At 35.3% G+C, this 21,310-nt stretch overlaps 1 protein-coding gene across 2 annotated transcripts; it reads left to right on the top strand.

Moving 5' to 3' along the window:
- Positions 1-6,924: 6,924 nt before the first annotated feature.
- Positions 6,925-11,517, top strand: LOC110802146 (auxin response factor 18). Of its 2 annotated transcripts, none has more exons than XM_022007577.2 (4): positions 6,925-7,673; positions 7,778-8,979; positions 10,063-10,970; positions 11,090-11,517. In XM_022007577.2, exons 2-4 carry the CDS (start codon positions 7,870-7,872, stop codon positions 11,157-11,159), a joined length of 2,088 nt encoding a protein of 695 aa, XP_021863269.1. In that variant the 5' UTR covers positions 6,925-7,673; positions 7,778-7,869; the 3' UTR covers positions 11,160-11,517. The 2 variants fall into 2 exon arrangements, with proteins under 2 accessions (XP_021863269.1, XP_021863268.1); XM_022007576.2 differs by having other exon boundaries at positions 7,794-8,979.
- The last annotated feature ends 9,793 nt before the right edge of the window (positions 11,518-21,310 follow it).

Genomic DNA, 21,310 nt, shown 5'->3' on the forward strand with positions numbered 1-21,310 from the left:
AACGAAGTCTAATCTCAAGATCGCAAGATTGGGATTGTCCTCCCATAAATCGGGATGAGATGCTTAAAAGTTGTACAAGGCCACTCGGAGAGCTAGAAACTGTGAAATGCATGGCCGTGCTCGGATGAATCATAGGCTATGATTATCTGTTTATTTGATCAGTTGAACTCTGAAACCGAGGAACACCTCTGGACATAATAAGGATGACAACTCTTACCTTATGTTCAAGAGCAAGCATCGAGCGACAAAGGAATTAGGAAATGCACACTTGTCCCTAAGGACAAGTGGGAGACTGAAGGAAATAATGCCCTTGGTCCAAGTATGCATTCTATGTTAAGTCTAATAAGTGCAGTTCAGTATTAATTAACAAGTTAATAATTCAGTGAGATCAAGTGAGCTGAATGCCTAGCTAGAGGCCGCTTCAGTTCAAGTGGAATTAATGATATTAATCCACAGCTTACTCTTGACTGAACCCGTAGGGTCACACAAATAGTACGTAAATGGATCAAGTATTTAATGGCATTAAATACTCTATCTATGGATATTCGGAATCGACGGATCTTGGTTTCAGTGGGAGCTGAGATCGTCACAAGCAAGAAATGAATACTCCGGAAACGATGATATTGCCGGAAACGGAAATATGGATCGTATCGGAAATATAAATATTATCCAAGTCGTAGATGTTGCCGGAAACGGAAACATGGTACGTATCGGAAAATATTATCGGAAATGGAAATATTGCCGGAAACGGAAATATTGTCAGAATCGGAAATATTATCGGAATCGGAAAATAATTCCGGAAACGGAAATATTAAATATTTGTTCGAAACGGAAATTGATCCCGGAATCGGAAATATTAAATATTGTTCGCATCGGAAATGAATTCCGGAACCGGGAATTTAATCGGAAGCGTATCGTACGAATAAGCATCGGACGAGGCCTGCCGGACGAGGGCCCAGCACGAAGCCAGGCCATCGCCCAGCAAGCCAAGCGCGCCACACGAACAGCCAAGGCCACGCCAGGCCCAGCGCAAGGCCAGGCCATGGCAGCGCGCGCAGCGTGCGCAGCGATGGGCTGCGAGCTGTGCTGCTGCTCGCGTGGGCTTGCGGCTCGCGTGGGCCGAGCGTCCGTGTGGGCTGTGCACGGGCATGGCCTGCATGCTCGTGGGTCATGCTCGTGTAGAGTTTGTGTTCACATACGAAACCTAAATTGTATAGGATTTGTTTGATGATTAAATTCCTAATCCTAAAAGGATAAAATTAATTAGTTAGAGTCCTACTAGGATTCTAGTTTAACTAATTAGTATCCTAATAGGATTCCAGTTCCTTTTCCATACCTCTATAAATAAGGGCCTAGGGTCATTATTTGCAGTGACGATTGAAGTATTCAAAGGGTAAGTTTTTGAAATAAAATTAACCATACACTTGCAAACACTAGCCGAAATTCCTAGTAACCTTAAGGGTGATTCTAGTTGGTCTAACTTGAGGCGGATCCGGACGTACTGTGGACTATCTACGGAGGGACGACATTTGGAGTCCTAAAGACTTGTTCTTGTTCGGTTCGGGCGCAGCTAGGGAAGGCACGCTACAACATGTATGCATCAATTCTATGCTAAATGATTATGTGAATATAATATGCTTTCCTGGCTTTATGGTTTTTCCGCATGATTTATGAATTGTCATATGTATCATAACCTAACATGGACAGCTAGGAATCTCACTTATGCTGGTAGGCTGCAACTGGTGCAAACTATTCTTCTAAGCATGCAATCATTCTGGTGTCAGATTTTCATCTTGCCTAAGAAGGTAATTAAGGAGATCCAAAACTTCTGTAGAATTTTTTTGTGGACTGGTCACACTGATCCATCAAGGAAGTCTCTGGTTGCTTGGTTCAATTTGTTCCTTCCTTAAACTGCAGGGGGATGGAATATTAAAGAAATGAGTCTTTGGAACAAAGCTGCAGTAGCTAAGCTATTATGGGCCCTGACACACAAAAAAGATAAGCTGTGGTGTAGGTGGGTGCACACCTACTATATTAAGGGAAGATCTCTTGATACTAAGTGGCCTGCTGCTGTGTCTTGGCCACTTAAGAACATTCTATCTTCTGTTCAAATGATTGAAGATGTGGGAGGTTGGGTTACAGAGTGCAGGAATGGCAAATTTTCTATCAAAAAGATGTATCAGTGTCTTCTTGATGATCATGTGAAAGTTCCATGGAGAAGGATTGTGTGCAATAACAAAGCATCCCCTAAGAGCTTGTTTATTACTTGGCTTGCTCTTTGGAATAGGCTCCCTACTAGGGACAGGCTGGTGGCTTGGCAGATCACTACTGTGGAGGATTGCCCCTTGTGTACCACAAAGAAAGAATTTGCAGCACATTTGTTCTTTGAGTGTGATTATTCTGCTGCAGTTTGGAATACTATTCTGCATAGCCTAAATTTTAGCAGGAAAGCTTCTTCTTTTGATCAAGAGTTAACATGGATTTTGAAAGCTACCAAGAGAACTGGGGATAGATACAAGCTGCTTGTTATGTATTTTGTTGAATGTCTTTACAGCATCTGGCTGCAGAGGAATGAAATGGTGTTTAACCATAAATGTAGAAGGCCTGCTGATATTGTTCCAGACATCATGTTTAGAGTTGCTTGTAGGGCAACTGCTAGCCAACATATGTTTCTGCTTAATTAGCATTTGTTGTAGTTGATTAGTTGTTGGATGTTGCTTTGTTGTTGCTATTTTTGTACTTGTGATCTGGTTTAACTGCTTCCTAGCTTTGACTAGGTGTAATTCCCTCTTTTGGTAATAAAATATCTTTATTTGCCAAAAAAAAAAAATTATTCTTTCAAAATCAGTTAGGGTTTTGCACTAGTGATTATTCTTTAAAATTTACTAATAATGTATAAAGATAATCATTTAACCTTTTAAAATTGTTTATTAATCAATCTAATATATATATATATAGGGGAGTTTTTTCAAGAGCATTGGGAGCGTCCACGTAGGAAAATCCAGTCATCAATCAAATATTAATTATTTCAAAAAATTTAGTAAATAGATAAATATGGTAAAAAGATTAAATTTACTTCATAATATTTTAAGATAAAAAAGTAAATAGATAGAGTTTTGAGAAAAATAAAATACTGATTTATCAATTTATATAAACTCCATTTCCTTTTCATAGATCCATGTCTTCAACGGCGAAACTTTGTTCGTCCACCATATTCGTAATAGAAATAGTAGTATTTGTGGGTTTGTGGCCTCCAAGGATTCATCAATTAACTTAGGGAATTCCAATTCCTTACACATAAGGATCCAATATATAATCACCAAATCTCGATACAAAAGTGATGGATACCCTCCTATTAATTGCTACAATTTTTATCCTCTCCCTTTATTTATTCATCATGGCAAACAACTTTTAAGATCATGTAGATTATTTGTCAATATACCGTACATTATTCAGAAAAATTCAGCGCCAGATTTGTTTGTTTACAGCTGGATTAAACCCTTATCTTGCGTGATTGTGTGAGAAACAAATTACAGCGCCAGAAAATAATGGCGCTGAGGATTTGTGCGCTGGAAATAAGTGGCGCGTACAATGCCAGCGCTAGAATTTTGTAGCGCTGGTGTTTTACTTCACATTTCCAGTTTTATCCGGTTTTTACCCGAATTTCTGAAGGCTCTAATAAGAGATTAATGGTAAAATTTGAAGGTCCCAACGACTGGATTAAGTCAGTTCATGAATCAAACAGTTTAAAAGGAGAAAATTGTAGCATGGTATTTTCGTTTTTAATTTTGCAGTTTATTATAGTTTTTATAATTTTATTTGTCATTATCAGACCCTAAGCCGTTTGTTTTGATTTTGTAGGTATCCATACTCTATATTTTTTTGTAATTGAATTTTTCGGGGATGATTTGTATGAATTTATTTTAATAATCATATTAAGTAGAAGAACTATCAAAAATAGGTTTATTTGTAAATCATAAATAAACATGATATAAAACATCTTGGTTTTGTGTTAATTTGATAATTTTGAGTTGTTTTCCTTTTGAGTTTCATTAGATTTTTAAGAAGAGTGGTTCAAAAATAATAGTATTTCATATTCAAAATTTATAGATTAAGTAGATTAGTTTAGTATTATTTGATTTTTATTTTAAGGATGAAAAAAACATAGACTCAAAGAGTTTGGTTATATTTCACTATGTTTTCAATGCACAAAATATTATCGTACAACCCGGGCAACGACCGGGCTTCACAACTAGTTTTTTTAATAATATAAAGTTTAATCAAAATATGTTATAAGTTACCAAAACATTTTTTTTTTTTTTTATTCAAGGATCAATTTACGAAATTTATTGTATACCAATACGTATAAGATCGACCATTTGAAAGAACAGAACTCTATCTCGTGAAATCTCGTGATATTGTGGTGCCAAAATATCCTCCGTAAGACGTTACAATACCAAACATTTAGGATCATAAGATAATAAATTACTTCCTAATAATAATCTTTGTTTTCAGTTGTTTTATGGAATTAATATTTTTATATTTTAAACATAAACTAGGTATTCATGTACTTTAACTACATTATTTTATTTACTGTCAAAAAAAAAAAATTACGGAGTACTTTAATTTATTAAAAAAAGCCAAGAATGAAAAGGTCTAAAATAACCTTATAGTTAATTAAAATAGGGGTGAAATATAAAAATAAAAATGGTGTTTCTTTGTTGCTTCCTTTAAAGATCTTTGTTGTTTTTGCTTGCTTGTGGTAGCTGCACAGCACACAGGTTTTGTTAGATCCGAAGAAAAAGATGCCAAAATATAATCTTTATTAATTTTTAAGTAAGTGTACTTTTTATTGTTGCTTTTCCAAGCGTCCAAGAACCCCTTTTACATCCCCATATATAATTATTAAAAAATTAGTCAAACTTTGTCTTTGACAAAATAAGGAGAGTCAATACGGTAAAAAAAATTCTCCATAAATTTAATACTTCTTTCACTTCTTATTATATGACCAGTTATTCATACAAGTTCCTTCGACTCTTTATTATGATTTATACTTAAGAAAAATATAGTTATGTGAAGTATTTTTAGATTAATCTCAATGAATATGAATATTTTTCAAATATCGAGTTTTTATAATTTTTTGCTATTCATAATTAAAGATATTAATGTTTAAAATCAGGAAAAATTGACATGAATACTCCCAACTTTTACTCGTTTTCTAAAAGTAGTCACAACTTTGGATTATTTTAGAATAATCCAAACTTTTGGGGTTACCTTATCAAAATAATCCGAATCTTATTTTTATGTCATTACTAACCCATTTTGGGTCTATTGTACATAGGCAAATTGATAGTTTAGATTATATGAAGAAGATATACCCGAAAGTTAAGATTATTCCAAAATAATCCAATGTTGGGATTATTTTGAGAAGATGAGTGAAGGTTGAGATTATTAATATCAATTTTTCCTTAAAATCATACATTGGTAATATTACCTAAAAAATTATGTCATCTAAAAAAGAATAGATGAAGTACTTCTATTAAAATAATTCAATTATGGTTTTTTATTGAATTTGTAAATAAATAAAAAAAGGTAATTTTATAGGTTACTACAGTTACTTATAAAATTACTTATGTAATGTGTATGTAAACAAATAAAAAAGGTAATTTTATAGGTAATTTAACTCGTTACTAAATTTATTTATTTAAGTTTATAGAACATGATCATTGATTGTCAATTAGTAAAAGGTACACCCAATTGCATGTAGCTCTACATGCAACCGAGACATTTAGTATTTTTAATCATTCAAAAAACACATTTTTATTGTTTAAATAACATAGTTATCCATTAAAAGCATGTCTACAAACAAATACATATGTTTTACAAGAATACATTGTTAAGTACAACACATTGACTACAATAAAAATAATTTTTCTGGAAAAAAATGTATATGCTTTTAAAATGTAAAAATGTGTTTTTATATTGTAAAATTGTGCTCTTAAACCGCAAAAAAAAATGTGCTTTTAAATTGTAATAATATGCTTTTAAATTAGAGCTATGTGCAACTGGTAATTTGTGATTGTTTAAGGCTCCGTTCTATTGAACTTATTTTGACTGAACTTATATTATCTGAACTTATTCGAAATTCACTGAACATATCTAAACTTATCTGAACTTAACTGAACTTATCTGAACTTATTTTATCTAGTTGTTTTGTCTGAAATAAACATATTTGTGTGTGAAAATGTCTGAAAAAACTTATTTTTGCTGAACTTATATTATCTAACTTATATGAAATTAACCGAACTTATCTGAAATTAACTAAACTTATTTTATCTGAAATAAGTCAAAATAAGTCGAACAAAACAAATCCATGTCGATTATCATCTTTCAAATTAGTTACTTTTGGAGTTGATATGTGTTAAATATTTAATGTGTAAAATGAAATTAGTTATATATGAAATGTTTTATCGTTTTTTAAATAATATGTATGAAATAAGTTACTCCGTAAATATGAAATTATTTTAACGTTTTTTATGTACATCATATAAAATAAGTTAAAATAAGTCCAACAAAATACTTCCTTTGTTCTTTTTTAAATGACACAATTATTTAGGCACGTTTGCCAATGTATGATTTTAAACGTTGATATCTCTAACTATGGATAAGAAAAAATTATAAAAAGTTGATATTTAAAAAATATTTATTGATACGAATCTAATAAGACTCTATGTTTTTTCTTAAATACTATAAATCACAAAATGAAGTCAAAGGGACTTGTGTGAATAGTGTCATAAAATCAATTGTATCGTGTAAATAAGAACGGAGGAAGTATTATTCAGTAAAAATGCAGTCCTTGAATATACAAAAACAATTTCTATTGCAAAAATTTATACGACCAAAAAAAAGAAAAAAAAAAAAGAAAGAGCGCATTTTATACAACTGTGCTGAGTGTTGTTGCTGCAGCTATTTGGACTCTTTTGTTCTTCTGTCTTCCTTCCTTTTTCCATGATCCAAAGCTTCCATTTGAATGAATCTTCTCAACTTCTAGAGAGAGAAACCTCCCACAAATTTAGAGAGAGAAAGTGACCTCATAGGAGAGAGATACTACCACTCTCAGTTACGCAGCGGCCGTGTCGGTAGAGAGAGAAAGTAGGATAGGACTGAGATTTTTCTTCAATTTCTGAAACAACAAAAACAAAAATCTTGCGTTTCAATGGAGTTTTACTGCTAATAATACCGAGAATTGGAGCTTCAATAATAACTCGAATGAAGCAGAGATACCAAACCAAAAAACAACCATAAATTATGTGCAGATCTTGCTCGTGTTTCAACATCGAAGCGGAAACAAATTGTTCTCATCTTTGTCATATAATGGAATTCGAAGCTTTCGTGCTCGAATTCCGATTTTAACTTCCACTCAACCTTCAACTTAATTGTTCAAAGGTTTTTTTTCCAATTTTTTTTTGTTGTTGGAGAAATTTCTGACTTTTTGGAATTGTTATATAACTCAACACTGAAATATAGAGAAAATTTAATGGTTGAATTTGTCGGCAATGCTCAAATTCTGGGTGAAATGGTGGTATATTTTGGGATTTGATTGATTAATTTATCTTTCAATTGGGAGCTCCTGTGCTATTGACAAGTTTTCCATAGATGACATGCCTATTGAGGTAAGAAAATATATTATTTGGGTAAATTTTTAATTTAAGAAAAGAATTTATTTCTATTTTTGGCATATTGGTGATGAGATGTATGAATTTTGATTTAGTTATAGTTTTTGTACTTTACAGAAAGAAATTGATTAAAAAGTGTGTTGTGGGTTGGAATTTGGTTGATTAGTGTTGGGTTTGTGTTGGATATTCTGCCATGATTACTTTTATGGATCCGAAGGAGAAAATAAAAGAGGCTGATAATTGTTTAGATTCACAATTGTGGCATGCTTGTGCTGGAGGGATGGTGCAAATGCCACCAGTGAGCTCAAAGGTTTATTACTTTGTACAAGGTCATATAGAACATGCTAATGGAAATGTGGATTTTAGGAGTTTCCCACGAATTCCGTCATATGTTCTTTGTAGAGTTGAAGATATACGATATTTGGCTGACCAGGAGACGGATGAAGTGTATGCGAAGATTCGATTAAGTCCTGTTACTAATGAGGTAGATTATAGTGATGATGATATTGGAGTTCATGGGACTGAAGTGCAAGAAAATAAGCCTGCTTCATTTGCTAAGACTTTGACTCAGTCTGATGCTAATAATGGGGGAGGGTTTTCTGTTCCTCGTTATTGTGCGGAAACAATATTTCCGCGGTTAGATTATTCAGCGGATCCACCAGTTCAAAACATTCTAGCAAAGGATGTTCATGGCGAGCCCTGGAAATTTAGGCATATATATCGAGGGACACCAAGGCGTCACTTATTAACTACTGGTTGGAGTACATTTGTGAATGCTAAGAAGCTAATTGCTGGGGACTCCATTGTGTTTTTAAGGGCTGAAAATGGGGATTTATGTGTTGGGATTCGAAGAGCAAAGAGGGGACTCGGTGGCGGACTTGATTCAACTTCTGGATGGAACCCAGGATCTACTGTTTTGAACTATGGTGCTTTCTCAGCTTTTCTTAGAGAGGATGAGAACAGGATTGGAAGAAATGGTAATGGTGTTGGTTTGAACTCAAGTGGTAATCCATCAGCTAAGGGGAAAGTGAAGTTGGAGTCTGTACTCGAATCTGCAACTTATGCTTCTAAAGGGCACCCCTTTGAAGTTGTTTATTACCCTAGAGCAGGTACTCCTGAGTTTGTCGTCAAGGCTGGACATGTTAAGGCAGCGCTTCAAATTCGTTGGTGTTCAGGAATGAGGTTCAAAATGCCTTTTGAAACTGAAGACTCTTCAAGGATAAGTTGGTTCATGGGCACCATATCCTCAGTTCAGGTTGCTGATCCTATGCACTGGTCTGACTCGCCTTGGAGGCTTCTTCAGGTATCCACATTTCTCTTTGTCCTTTCTTTTACCATTCACTTGGACTTTAAACCCAACTTTTATGTAGAATATTATTTCCTTACATGATTATGCATTATTACACTGCATATTCCTTTCAGATATTTCAATCCTAGTAATCTTTTCAATAATGTAGGTCTTATTCTACTTCTACACTTTGTCTTATTCTTCATCTGATATCTGTCCAGACTCATGATTCATTTTCTTAATAATTTGTGCTCAAGAAAAGTTCTTTTTCTACTGCATCAATACAGAATTTTAACAGCGACCATTAGCTTAGCTTTCAACGACACATCATGACTGATGTCTTGCTTTCATATGTGAAGTCACTTGAAAGAATAGAATAGTTGAACTTAAGCTATTTCTTGACTAAGAAAAGTTCAGGACGAGATTTGGCTTAATTAAATTATCAAGTTGGAGGTCCAACAAATGTCATCACTGATAATTCAAGTTGAATTTGAAACCCTTTAAGGCTAAATTATTCCCTTAAACATCATGTTTGAGCTGGAAGTCTTTGTTTTATTTCACAAATCTGCATTGTTTTATTATGATTCATATGTTTTGTTGACTTTACAATAATTGACTTAGCCAACAACCAGCTCTTAGTTTAGTACCTAGGCAAGTTGGTTTGTTTTATTCGGAATTATTATTAAACTAGATACCTAACTAAAATAGCCACTCAAACCAGATATGTAAGAACAATGCTGATCAAACTCAAGTTGCTTGTGGATTTAGAAAATCTTTGTCATTCTATCATATACTATATACTTTGCCTTTGTGTTGCTTTGCACCTTGGCTTTAATCTGCGTAATTTTCTAGTCACAACACATATTCTTTCATGTAAGCTACGATTCTATGTTCTTGATAAGTTTGACTTATAAAATTTATCGACCACTCTCCTTCTTAGCTTAAAAAAACCATTCCCCCTTTTGACCGTGACATGAAGTAACTTCTAAATGAGTTCTTGGCATTTGACACTCTATTTTTATTCCTCTTAAGAATCCATTCTGGTTATAGAATTATGTTCTCTGACTTTCTCTGACAAGTTAGAACTACCCTTTTTAGGTAACATGGGATGAGCCAGATTTGCTGCAAAATGTGAAACGTGTTAGTCCGTGGCTGGTAGAATTGGTATCTAATATGCCTACCATTCACCTTTCCCCCTTCTCCCCACCGAGGAAGAAATTTAGACTTCCTCACCACCCAGATTTTCCCATGGATGGCCAACTTCCGGTCCCCACATTTCCCGGAAACTTCCTTGGGCCAAGCAACCCTTTCGGATGTTTACCCGACAATTCTCCTGCTGGCATGCAGGGAGCCAGGCATGCTCAATTCGGTCTTTCACTGTCCGATCTTCACATGAGTAAATTACAGTCGGGTCTCTTTCCAGGTGGTTTTCCAGCACTTGATACAACAAATACACTACCCAATAGACCCTCAAGTTCATTAAGTTATCATAAACCCGGAAGCAACGAGAATATATCTTGCTTGCTCACTATGGGAAACACAAACCAATCGGTAAAGAAATCTGATGTGACAAAACCACATCATTTTGTGCTCTTCGGAAAACCAATTTTGACAGAGCAGCAAATGTCTCTAAGCCGATCAGTTGACACAGTATCACCAGTTCCTACAGGTAATAGTTCATCAGAAGGAAATGTGGACAAGGCTGGTAATGTTTCTGATGGTTCTGGGTCAGGACCCAACCAGGATCGCTCTTCTATGGAACGACTTCCATGGCTCAAGGACAACCGCCCAGAATTAGACTTGGAGCTGGAGACTGGTCACTGTAAGGTATTCATGGAATCAGAGGATGTTGGACGTACTCTTGAGTTAACATTGTTAAACTCTTACGAAGAACTTTGCACAAGGCTGGCAAACATGTTTAGCATAGAGACTTCTGATATGCTCAACCGTGTAGTCTACAGAGACAGTGCAGGCTCATCAAAGCAAATCGGAGATGAACCATTCAGGTGAGTAGACTTGCTTCTCTTTTATATTTCCATTCAAAATTATTTCATGTCCAACATCCACTCTTTTCAAATACAAATTACTAACTTGTTATGACACCCACCTTTTTGTAATGGTGCAGTGAATTTGCTAAAAGAGCAAAGAGGCTAACGATCCTGATGGATTCCAGCAGCGATAACACAGGAGCATAGAAGCATCATAACAAGAATAATAACACGAGTGCAATTGTACAGGTAGTAGATCTTATGGTTGTTTCTAGGTGATGAACCCTCTTATGTGATTGATGCAGTTGTGGGACGACCACATATGAGCCAAATTTTGCTCCTCTTAATGTCGAATCTTCACATTATCACTATTTTCTTACCTATAAATTTTCCCCAAGGATAATGATACATTTAATGGGTTTCGTTTGTTGCCATATCTATGTATCTATTTCTATGCGTGCATTAATTTCGCGCTACAGAAAAGTTTTCTATTAACACAGATGGTCTTAGAAAAATGATCAAGTCTTCTACTTCAGTCTCTTGGTTTGGCTAGTTGCTATTATAATATGTTTTTGCAGATGCACTTTATCTTAGTACTGGTCTTAAAAAGACAGTAACAGTATCACATGGAATGTCTCAGAATTACCAGGACGAAAAGTTGTTACTTGGTTTATTTCCCATTATTTGGGGATTGACGACAACTTATGAGACTTTTCCATACCTTTTGTCCCAAGACTTAATTCTAGCAACATTATTTTCCTTTTCCTTTTTCCCTGCAATCTTTTTCTCCCCTTGAAAATTTGGCTAGAATTGAGTTGTATACTCCATATGTACTCCATTTGAAAATGAAAAATCCCTCGTGGTCTAATTTAATTTTTATTAGATGGAAAATGAATTTTGTAGCTATAGTTTGTATAATTGATGCTAATATGAAGTTCAAAAACCTTTATGCAAACTTAATTTAACTTTATTTTTTTGAATGAGAAAAACAAGGCCGATAAAATCCTCCCCATGTATACAAATGCCAATACATTTATGATTATTTTAGCTGCCTAAAAACTCTTTCTCTTTTCTTTATCATGCATATCCTACCGTCTATACAATAACTGAAAATGAGTAGGAGCAGGTCCAATTTATTAATTATAGTCCAAAGGACATAGGAGTTGCCCAATTATTAACTTTTACAGAATTATTAACTTTGTCATTTTTTTAAGATTGGTACTCCGTATGTGATGAACATAATTGATGGGTAAAACTTCTATCCAGACATGAAGTTCAGTTAGTAAATTCTTGCTGTGGAAATGAGAAACACAAGTGTGAGATTTATCAGTGATGCTCATCGAACAACTGCTGAAAAAATTGACAACACAGAATAAGCAAAACAATTTTTACCCTCTGTCCAATCTGCAAGACATTGGTGTCTTGAAGTCTCATTGTTATATAAAAAAAAATCAAATAAAAACTAATGCCTTTTATTTTTTGAAAACAATTATACACGGTGTCACATGAGCTAACCATACAAATTTTCAAGTTTGAAATATTAAGCATCATGACATGAGCTAACCAAGCAATGCATTGGTTTAGTGGAAACTGGAAAGGATTATACCTTCCAACTAAAAGGTTGGAGATTCAATCCCCATTAAGGACACTTTGAGGGAGGGTTCCCCTTAATATCCCCCCACTCTCAAAGTGTCTAGTCTTCTAATTCGGGCGGGTTGACCCGTACGGGGTTCCGACCCGATAGGGCACTTCATCTTACTTTCCCCAAAAAAAAAAAATCACATGAGCTAAACCGCCAATACCACAGATATTGAACTGAGTTTCCCCTCCTTATACTTCCTCCGTTTTTTTAATACTCGCAACGTTTAGATTTTTTACACTATAATTTACTTTTACTATTCTTGATATTTTTTATATAAGATAAAACATAGTCACGTGAGATATTATTAGATTTGTCTCAATGTGTATTTTCAAAATATCAACTTTTTACGGAGTATAATTTTTTCATAAAGAGAATTTTAAGATATAAATGACCAAAGTTGTGCATTGACATTCGTGGAAGTAACAAACGTTGCGAGTATTAGAAAACGGAGAAGTATGAAATTAACTATGTACTACCTCTAGTTTACGATGATGTTCCAATTGAGAATTTTGACACTATTCATAGTTGGACAGAATCTTCTAAATTATTTCCAATACATACAAACAAAAAGACATTTTCATTGAGAACTTATTTGATTCGTCTCAATAAATACTTTAATATATCAAAATTTTATACTTTTTGCTAGTGCATGATTAGATATAAATTATACAAAATGTGCATTGACAAACGTGAAAATAGAAATTGGAACATCAGTATAGAATGTAATAAGTATATTTTTTTTCCAAGGATTTACAAAAATTAGCATTTTCTAGGTTCAAAGTAGCCAATTTTCTTCGAGAATTTGGGTGTTTTCGGCCAATTCTCTTTAGTTGCTTTACCTTTTTGTTGTTAATTTCAATAAATCTACACTTTATGTCTGTGGCGAGTTTGTTGCTTGTCGTTTTTAGTTTGTTTGGTTTAGTTTGTCTCTCCTTGGTAGAGTTAGTCGACGGGAAGTGTAAGTGTATTATGTGGTGGAAATTGTCTAATTTCTGTTATGGATACACATTATTCAAGAACAATCTCAAATATGAAAGCAGATTTCAATTTCAAGACAACGGCAACGATAACTATAGAGGTCTCTGTTCAATTGAAATATGCTTTGGCGTCGAAAGGTGATTTGTATGCTAATGTATGTCCCATGTTTCATGGCTACATACATCTCATGATCTCAGAATCGTCCTTGAGTATATTTACAGTTTAGATGTTTTGATGAAGAAATTTGTTTTAATATTTTAGATATATTCTTGTTACTCTTGTACAAGAAAAAATTTGGTTGTAAATGTCGTGTGGTTTTATCTAATGAAATTTTCTCCTCGATTCTGGGGATGGTACTATTCGTTTTACTCTCTACGGTATTCAAAAACCGCAGGCTCCTTCTTCCGAGCTGTCTACTTCTGATGCGCCTCGAGAACATCATTTTTCTTTTGATGTTGCTCTTCTAAACACTTTATGGTCTAAGCGGCTGCGTTCTGTGAAATCCATCCCTCCCAAATGTCGTTTGGGTTTTTCGCGAGTTCTGAAAGGGGCGCTTGATAAGGTGATTTGCAGACCAGATGACATCGCTTGTTGGGTTCAGTTGCTCGTGTTACCTCTTTGTGTCCTCAAGACTTTTTCTCCACGAAGTAATCGTGAGTGTTCCTCCGGTGTTAGGCGGCGACAACAGGAAGAGAGTATCACCTCTCCTATTCGTTCTTGGGGTGTGCCTGGTGGTTCTGAGCAACTTGTCATAGACACATTGGCTAGCGTGTCTCCCCCTCTATTGGATGTTGACGACGACCATGATTTGGCGGAGCGTAATATTAAGCAATGCAAGAGAAAGATTTCTGACGGTCACTACACTGCTGCCGTTAGGGTTCTTTCTTCCTCAGGTCTTGCCCCTTACAATGATGCTACTCTTGCAGATTTGCAAGCAAAGCACCCTTCCGTTCCGGTCCCTAACTTACCGGATATCCCTGTTGATCATCACCTTATTGCTTCCTCCGCTGTTGTTTTGGAGCAGATTAAGGGCTTTCCGCGTGGTACTTCGTGCGGTAGAGATGGCTTGCGTGCTCAACACCTTTTGGATTGCTTGGGTGGTGCTGCTGTAGCTGTTTCTGATGAGTTGGTGGATGCTATCACTCAGGTAGTTAATCTCTTTCTTGCTGGAAAGTGTCCTGCTGAGCTTGGAGGATACATTGCTAGTGCTCCTCTTACGCCACTTATTAAGCCTGGTGGGGGTATTCGGCCTATTGCCGTGGGCACTATTTGGAGGCGCCTTGTTTCTAAGGTCGGGGCTGCTTTGATTGGTCCGCGTTTAGGAAACTGCTTTGGAGGTCTTCAGTTTGGAGTTGGGGTTCCAGCAGGTGGTGAGGCCATTCTCCATGCTGTCAATCGGTTGGTTGAGGCTCGTGGGGCTGATGTTGGCCTCTCTATGTTATTGGTGGATTTTCGGAATGCGTTCAATTTAGTTGATCGATCGGCTTTGTTGCGTGAGGTACGGCTACATTGTCCTGCTCTTTCGCGTTGGGTTGAATTCTGCTACTCTTCTCCAGCGCGGCTGTATTATGGGGAGCATACCTTGTGGTCTTGTCAGGGTGTGCAGCAAGGGGATCCTCTCGGCCCTTTGCTTTTTTCTCTGGTTCTACATCCATTGGTGTGTCGAATCAGAGACTCATTTGATCTATCTCTTCAGGCGTGGTACTTGGACGATGGCACTATCGTTGGTGACACTTTGGTGGTTGGACAGGTCTTGGGGTTGATTTTGGAGGAGGGTCCTCATTTAGGTCTCCATGTTAATGTTGCGAAGACGGAGGTTTTCTGGCATTCGGAGGACCCCCGCAGTCGTCTAGAGGGTGTCTTTCCTACGGATATTGCTCGTCCTGCGCTTGGTGTTAAGTTGCTTGGTGGCCCAGTCAGTACAGATTCCTCTTTTTGTAAGGAGTTGGTTTCGCAGCGTGTGTCCAAGACTGTTGTGTTGATGGATGCTGTAGCCAAGCTTAATGATCCCCAGTGTGAGTTGTTGCTTCTTCGTGCGTGTACTGGAGTTTCTAAACTCTACTTTGCTATGCGCACTTGTCCGCCTCATCTTTTCGAAGCGGCCCAATTATCTTTTGATGTGGCTCTGCGGGCTTCTTTAGAGCGCATCGTGACTGCTTCGGGACCTGGGTTCGGTGACTGGCAATGGCGCCTTTCCACCTTGCCTTATTCTTATGGAGGATTGGGTGTTTATTCAGCTGGTGATGTTCGGCATTATGCTTTTCTTGCATCCCGTTTGCAGTCTTCTGGTTTGCAGGATTCGCTTCTTCGGCTTTCAGGTGTTGATGGTCCGGGACCGGCCTTTGATGATGCTCTTGGTCTTTTCAATAGGACCGTGGAGACCGACCTTATGCGTAGCCCTAGTGAGATCGCTGCCCCCAGACTCATGAAGAAATTGGCAGACTTATATTTCACGAAGGTTACTGCTGATGCGGAATCCGCCTACTCCTTATCTTCACGTCTTGTTGCCCTATGGAAATCACAGCAGGGGGATCACTCCTCAGCTTGGTTGCGGGCAGTCCCCATCTCGGGGTTAGGCCAGACTATGAACGGTAAGACTTATCGTTCGGTTCTTTGCTATCGGTTGGGTATTCCGTTGTTCTCTTATTCGACGCCGTGTTCTGCTTGCTCTCGGGTTTTCGACGGGGACATTTATGGGGATCATGCCGTGTCTTGTGCTGGGATTGTGGGTATCAAACATCGACATAATGTTGTTCGTGATACCCTTTTGGATATTTGCTATCGGTCGGGGATCTCTGCTCGCAAGGAGGTTGATGTTGGGCTGACTAGTGAGAGTGATGGAGCTCTTCGTCCTGCAGATATATTGCTTTACTCATGGGATGGCGGTCTAGATGTGTGTGTTGACTTGACTGGGTCTTCCCCTATGACGCAATCTGGGTTGTCAGGCTTCGTTCCGGGTCGGGTTGTGGCGGTTGCAGCGCAGCGGAAGCAGGATAAGTATGGGGCACGTTGTAGGGCTTTGGGTTACGGTTTCTTTCCTTTTTCCTTCTCTTCTTTTGGGGAATTAGAGAAAGGGGCTGTTTCTTTGCTGAAGCGGGTCTAGACGTACTCCAGGACTCAAGACATTGGGGCGCGGGCAGCTGCCCACATTTTCAGCAGGATCGGGTTCGCCATAGCTAGAGGAGTGGGGGCCCAGATTGTATCTCGGCTCCCCTCCAACTTCTTGTAGTTCATTTGATCTTTGTAGCTTGTTAAGCTTGTAACGTTTTGGTGTTTTCCCATAATAATAATAGTAATAATAATAATAAAAAATAAAAATAATAAAAATAATAATAATAATAATAATAATAATAATTTGTACTTATTAGTGATAATTTAGAATAATATTTCTATTAACAACCTTTGAAAAAACAAATCATTTTGTTACTTTTACAAGAATTTATAAATGACGGTCTTGTGTATAACACCAATTTTTTTCCAAATAGTTATACATTTTTAATCAAATACTTCAGTTACTTCGTATGTTCTATTAATATTAATTATACTCTCCAATCAAATAAGTATACTCCCTATGTCCTGAAATGCTCGCCCCGCTTTGGCCGGCACAGGGTTTTAGGCAATGTAATTGGCTTAGTATTTAATTAGGTGGTACTTCCTCCATTTCTATATAGTTAGCTTCACTAAAATGGAAATGTCATAATAGTTGCAACACACCTAAAATGGAAACATTTTTTTACCCAAAGTTACAATTTTACATCTAAGATGAAGTAAGTAATGTGACTAAAGTGGTTGTACTTGTGGCCCTACTCAAGTACCACTTTCTTAAATACCGTATATAGGGGTATGTTGCAACAATAAAGAATCGGAGGAAGTAGTTGATAGTAAGATATTTTTTAATATAGTTAGTTGGAAATGTGTCAAATCTTTTTGAGGAGGGATGTGTTTAATTTTTTTTAATATATTTTTAGAAACTAGGAATATAAGTGTGTCATTGGTTAAGTGAGAGAAATTATATAAAATTAGTAAAAAAACATGTCATTTATAGAAACGGGGCAAGTAAATTGGGACGGTTTTATAAGGAAAGCGAGGTGAGTATTTCGGGACGAAGGGAGTACTTTCTAATCAAACGATTATAATTTTTTTGATATTGATACCAACGGTCTTACGTATATATGGAGATTTCCTTGTTACTTTGACCCTGTTCTTTTAGACTTTTTTTATAGAATTTATGTTGAGTTCATGTCGAATAAGGTCAACTCAGTCCACTTTAGTTCAATTTCGTTTAACACTATACTCCCTCGGTATTTTTTTAGGAGTTACATATTTACCAGCACAAAGATTAAGGAAAATGAGTTGATTTTCTTATAATAGTGATGCAATTGGTGGGTTTGGTAATTCTTTATTGTAAATATTTGATAATGGGTGAATAATTTATTGTGAACAAAAATGATGTGATGTGTGAGGACCATGATTGAGAAAAAAATAATAAACAATAAGGGAGGGAAGACTTTGGGTGTAATAATTTAATAAAGCCGTTACCAAAAAGGGACATGTAACTCCTACAAAAAAATACAGACAGAGGTGGTATATGGACTCTTAAAAAATACAAAGGGGGAAAATAAGTAAAGTCAAGTTTCGTTTAATTCCATTCAATTTCAGTCAGTACTATGAATTTTCGAACTAAAATCATTTGAAGAAAAATATACTTAATAATAGTAAATTTGGTAGTAACAATAGAAGTTAAATGACATTAGTGAACATGTAATACTTTGGTTTCTTTATAGTTGCAACTAGACCCGTTAAAAATCTACCCGACCCGAAAACTGACCCGAAAATACTGGATTTTCCGGACCCGATCAACCCGAAAAATAATTGTCAAAACCCGAGCAAACCCGTTTTGAACCCGGCCGATTGAAATCATTGTATTTATAGTAATAAATGAGATTATGAGAAAATTTAAGCATAATAAACACGTTGTTTTTAATATTGTTGTGTATAATAGGATTCACAAATTCTTATTTACAATGGTTGTACAATAATTATTGTATAACGGAGTAAAAGTTAACTCAAAATGCTTAAAAGTTATGCTTATATAGGTAAAAGTTATCTATTTTTTAGTGATAAATTTTTTCATTTTAATAAAACTTATTTCTTCAAAATCTCTAATAATGTATAAAATTAATCATTTAATCCTTTAAAATGTTTATCTATCAACTTTTTTTACTAATATAAAAGTTAATCAAAACTAGGTTAAAGTTACAAAAAAATGGGTTAAAGTTATTTTGGTGTACAATAAATTTATTGTACACCTAGTGCGCGCAAGACTTTTTGAATATGATTTTAATTTGAATTATACGCCATCTTATGGTTGAATTTGACTAGATATAAACTTGTGCCCATAAATTTATCACCTAAATTAATGAAAATTTAATGCGTGTTTTAAAATCTCTCAACCCGTTGGGTCGACCCGGACCCGAAAGTTCTGGGTCTTGAACAAACATTTGTAAACCCGTACTCCGAAAGTGACCAACCCGATTGAACCCGTACCCGAAACTAATTTTTTTACAACCCGACCCGACCGACCCGTTTGACAGGTCTAGTTGCAACACTTTTGTGTTTTGCACTCCTATTCAACTTTGTTTATTTTTTATATATACTTTGGAAAAACATATTTATATTCAATCTTGTTAGATTGGTCTTAACATAAATTTTTTGGATACCAATTTTTTTTTTTTACAATTTTTAACTTATGGATAATTATAATTATTGTTCAGGTAAAAGAAAATGTTGTAAATAAAAAGAAATAGAGCAAGTATCACTGAGTAATGAGTGAGAATATATTCTAAAAAACTGTTTGAAAGAAGAACAAAAATGCGTTGTTTTTTAAGAATAGGGAGATTTATTGTTTTGGGGCTGCTAGGAGAGGAAAATGGCGTGGAGTAGACAAATTGTAGTGTACAGAAAGGACAATAAATGAAGTGAAAAAAAAAAAAAAGGAGAGAAAAGCGTGTTATATTCACAGAAAGACCGTGACAGGCCTAACATTTGCTGACACATTGGAAGTTGCGATTTCAACATCATGTCTTTGCTTTTTCTCCACCATTCGATCTAATCCTCCCTTGAAAAAAATTGTATTATTTGATTTTATACAATCCCCAGTATGTATGCCTTAACGCTAGTCCGAGCTAAGACTTCCACATCGTCTTTTTATTAAGTTTTATTTATTTTCAATTTCTCAGATTCTTGTTGAGTTGTTGTGATCCTTTCAAACTTACTTAATTTTTTCACTTCACCCCTCATACTCATTCAAGACTTCTCACACTTATAAAAATAATAAAATAAAAAAGTAAAATAATAATAATTAAGATTGAATTTGATGTTTAAACGTCTTAAGTAGAGTATTGGAATTCCAAGACTCTTGTTCAGACTTTTGTCATACTCTTCTACTTAAATGGGAGGTCTTGGGTTAATACTCAATAAGACTATTTCTCAGACTATTGCTCAAACTAGCGCTAATCTTGCTCTTAAAACGTAAATATATTTAATTTTACGCATAAATATTATGGAGTATAAACGTATGACTATATTATTTTTTATAGGATAATGAAAATTTATGGTCAAAATTTTTAAATTTTAACCCCAATAATTATAATGGGCAATATTTTATAGACGTAGAGAGTCTTGTATTCATCTTTCTCACCATTTTTTTTTCTTTTTTACTTTTAAGGTTTTTTTTTTTGTTTGATAGAATTACTGTTTTTTTTATTGTTAATTTGACCAATAAAAACATGACATGTGGGGCTATTATATGAATCACTATTTCTTAAATGGACTTGGTTCCATAGTAAATTTATTTGGGACCATTTCAAAAATAAAAATAAAAAAATAATTAGCAACATTCTAATTTATTTTGACGTGTTTATTAGAACTATTATTAAATAAAGTATCAAATTGGTTTCATTAGTACATGTTGTGCTTAAATAGTGTGAGTTTAAGTTACGATTCTCTTTTAAAAACATAGGGTTACTTTGGTTCAAAAAATGTTTACTATATCTAAGAAAAGTAGAGTGTAATTTATTATAATTACTATACGAACAATAAAGGTCACTATGTTTGTAAAAAGGGTGGTAGAGTATACTGTTTGCTTTGAGTCCACAATAATATTGAGGACCAGGTCCACACAAGAATAATCCAACCGATTCAATATGTTAATTTTTGTTGAAATCTTCTTTAAAATGGAGAAACCCCCTATAGCTAGGACCACCATATGTTAATTAAAAGTCGAGACCTTTAAAATTAGACCCACCACAGATCCACAGTAGGGTCTGAATGCGTCAAGTTAGATGAAATAAGTTTTTATTAAACAATTTTACCAACAAATAAGTTTATGTACGAAGAAATAAGTAATTTTTTTATAAAATAAAACTAAAAATCAAATAAGTTAAGATAAATAAGATAAGATCTGATAATGTAAGTCAAACCAAAAATCTTATTCAATAATCCCTCCGTCCCAAATTACTCGTTACACTTACTTGTGTACAAAATTTTAGGTGATACATGGTTATTTGGTTTTCAATTGTTATTTTATTGAAAAAGTAGATGTGATAGGAGTTATTGGGGGTATTTTTTAATTGAATGAGAAAGAGAGTGGGGACCAAACCTTTTTTGGTGGGAAGAGAGAAACAATATAATAATTGTGGGGTCATTCCAAATTTAGAAGTGTAGCAACAATGTGAAA

Source organism: Spinacia oleracea, chromosome 5, assembly GCF_020520425.1.
Source record: "Spinacia oleracea cultivar Varoflay chromosome 5, BTI_SOV_V1, whole genome shotgun sequence".
NCBI classification, from domain to species: domain Eukaryota; kingdom Viridiplantae; phylum Streptophyta; class Magnoliopsida; order Caryophyllales; family Amaranthaceae; genus Spinacia; species Spinacia oleracea.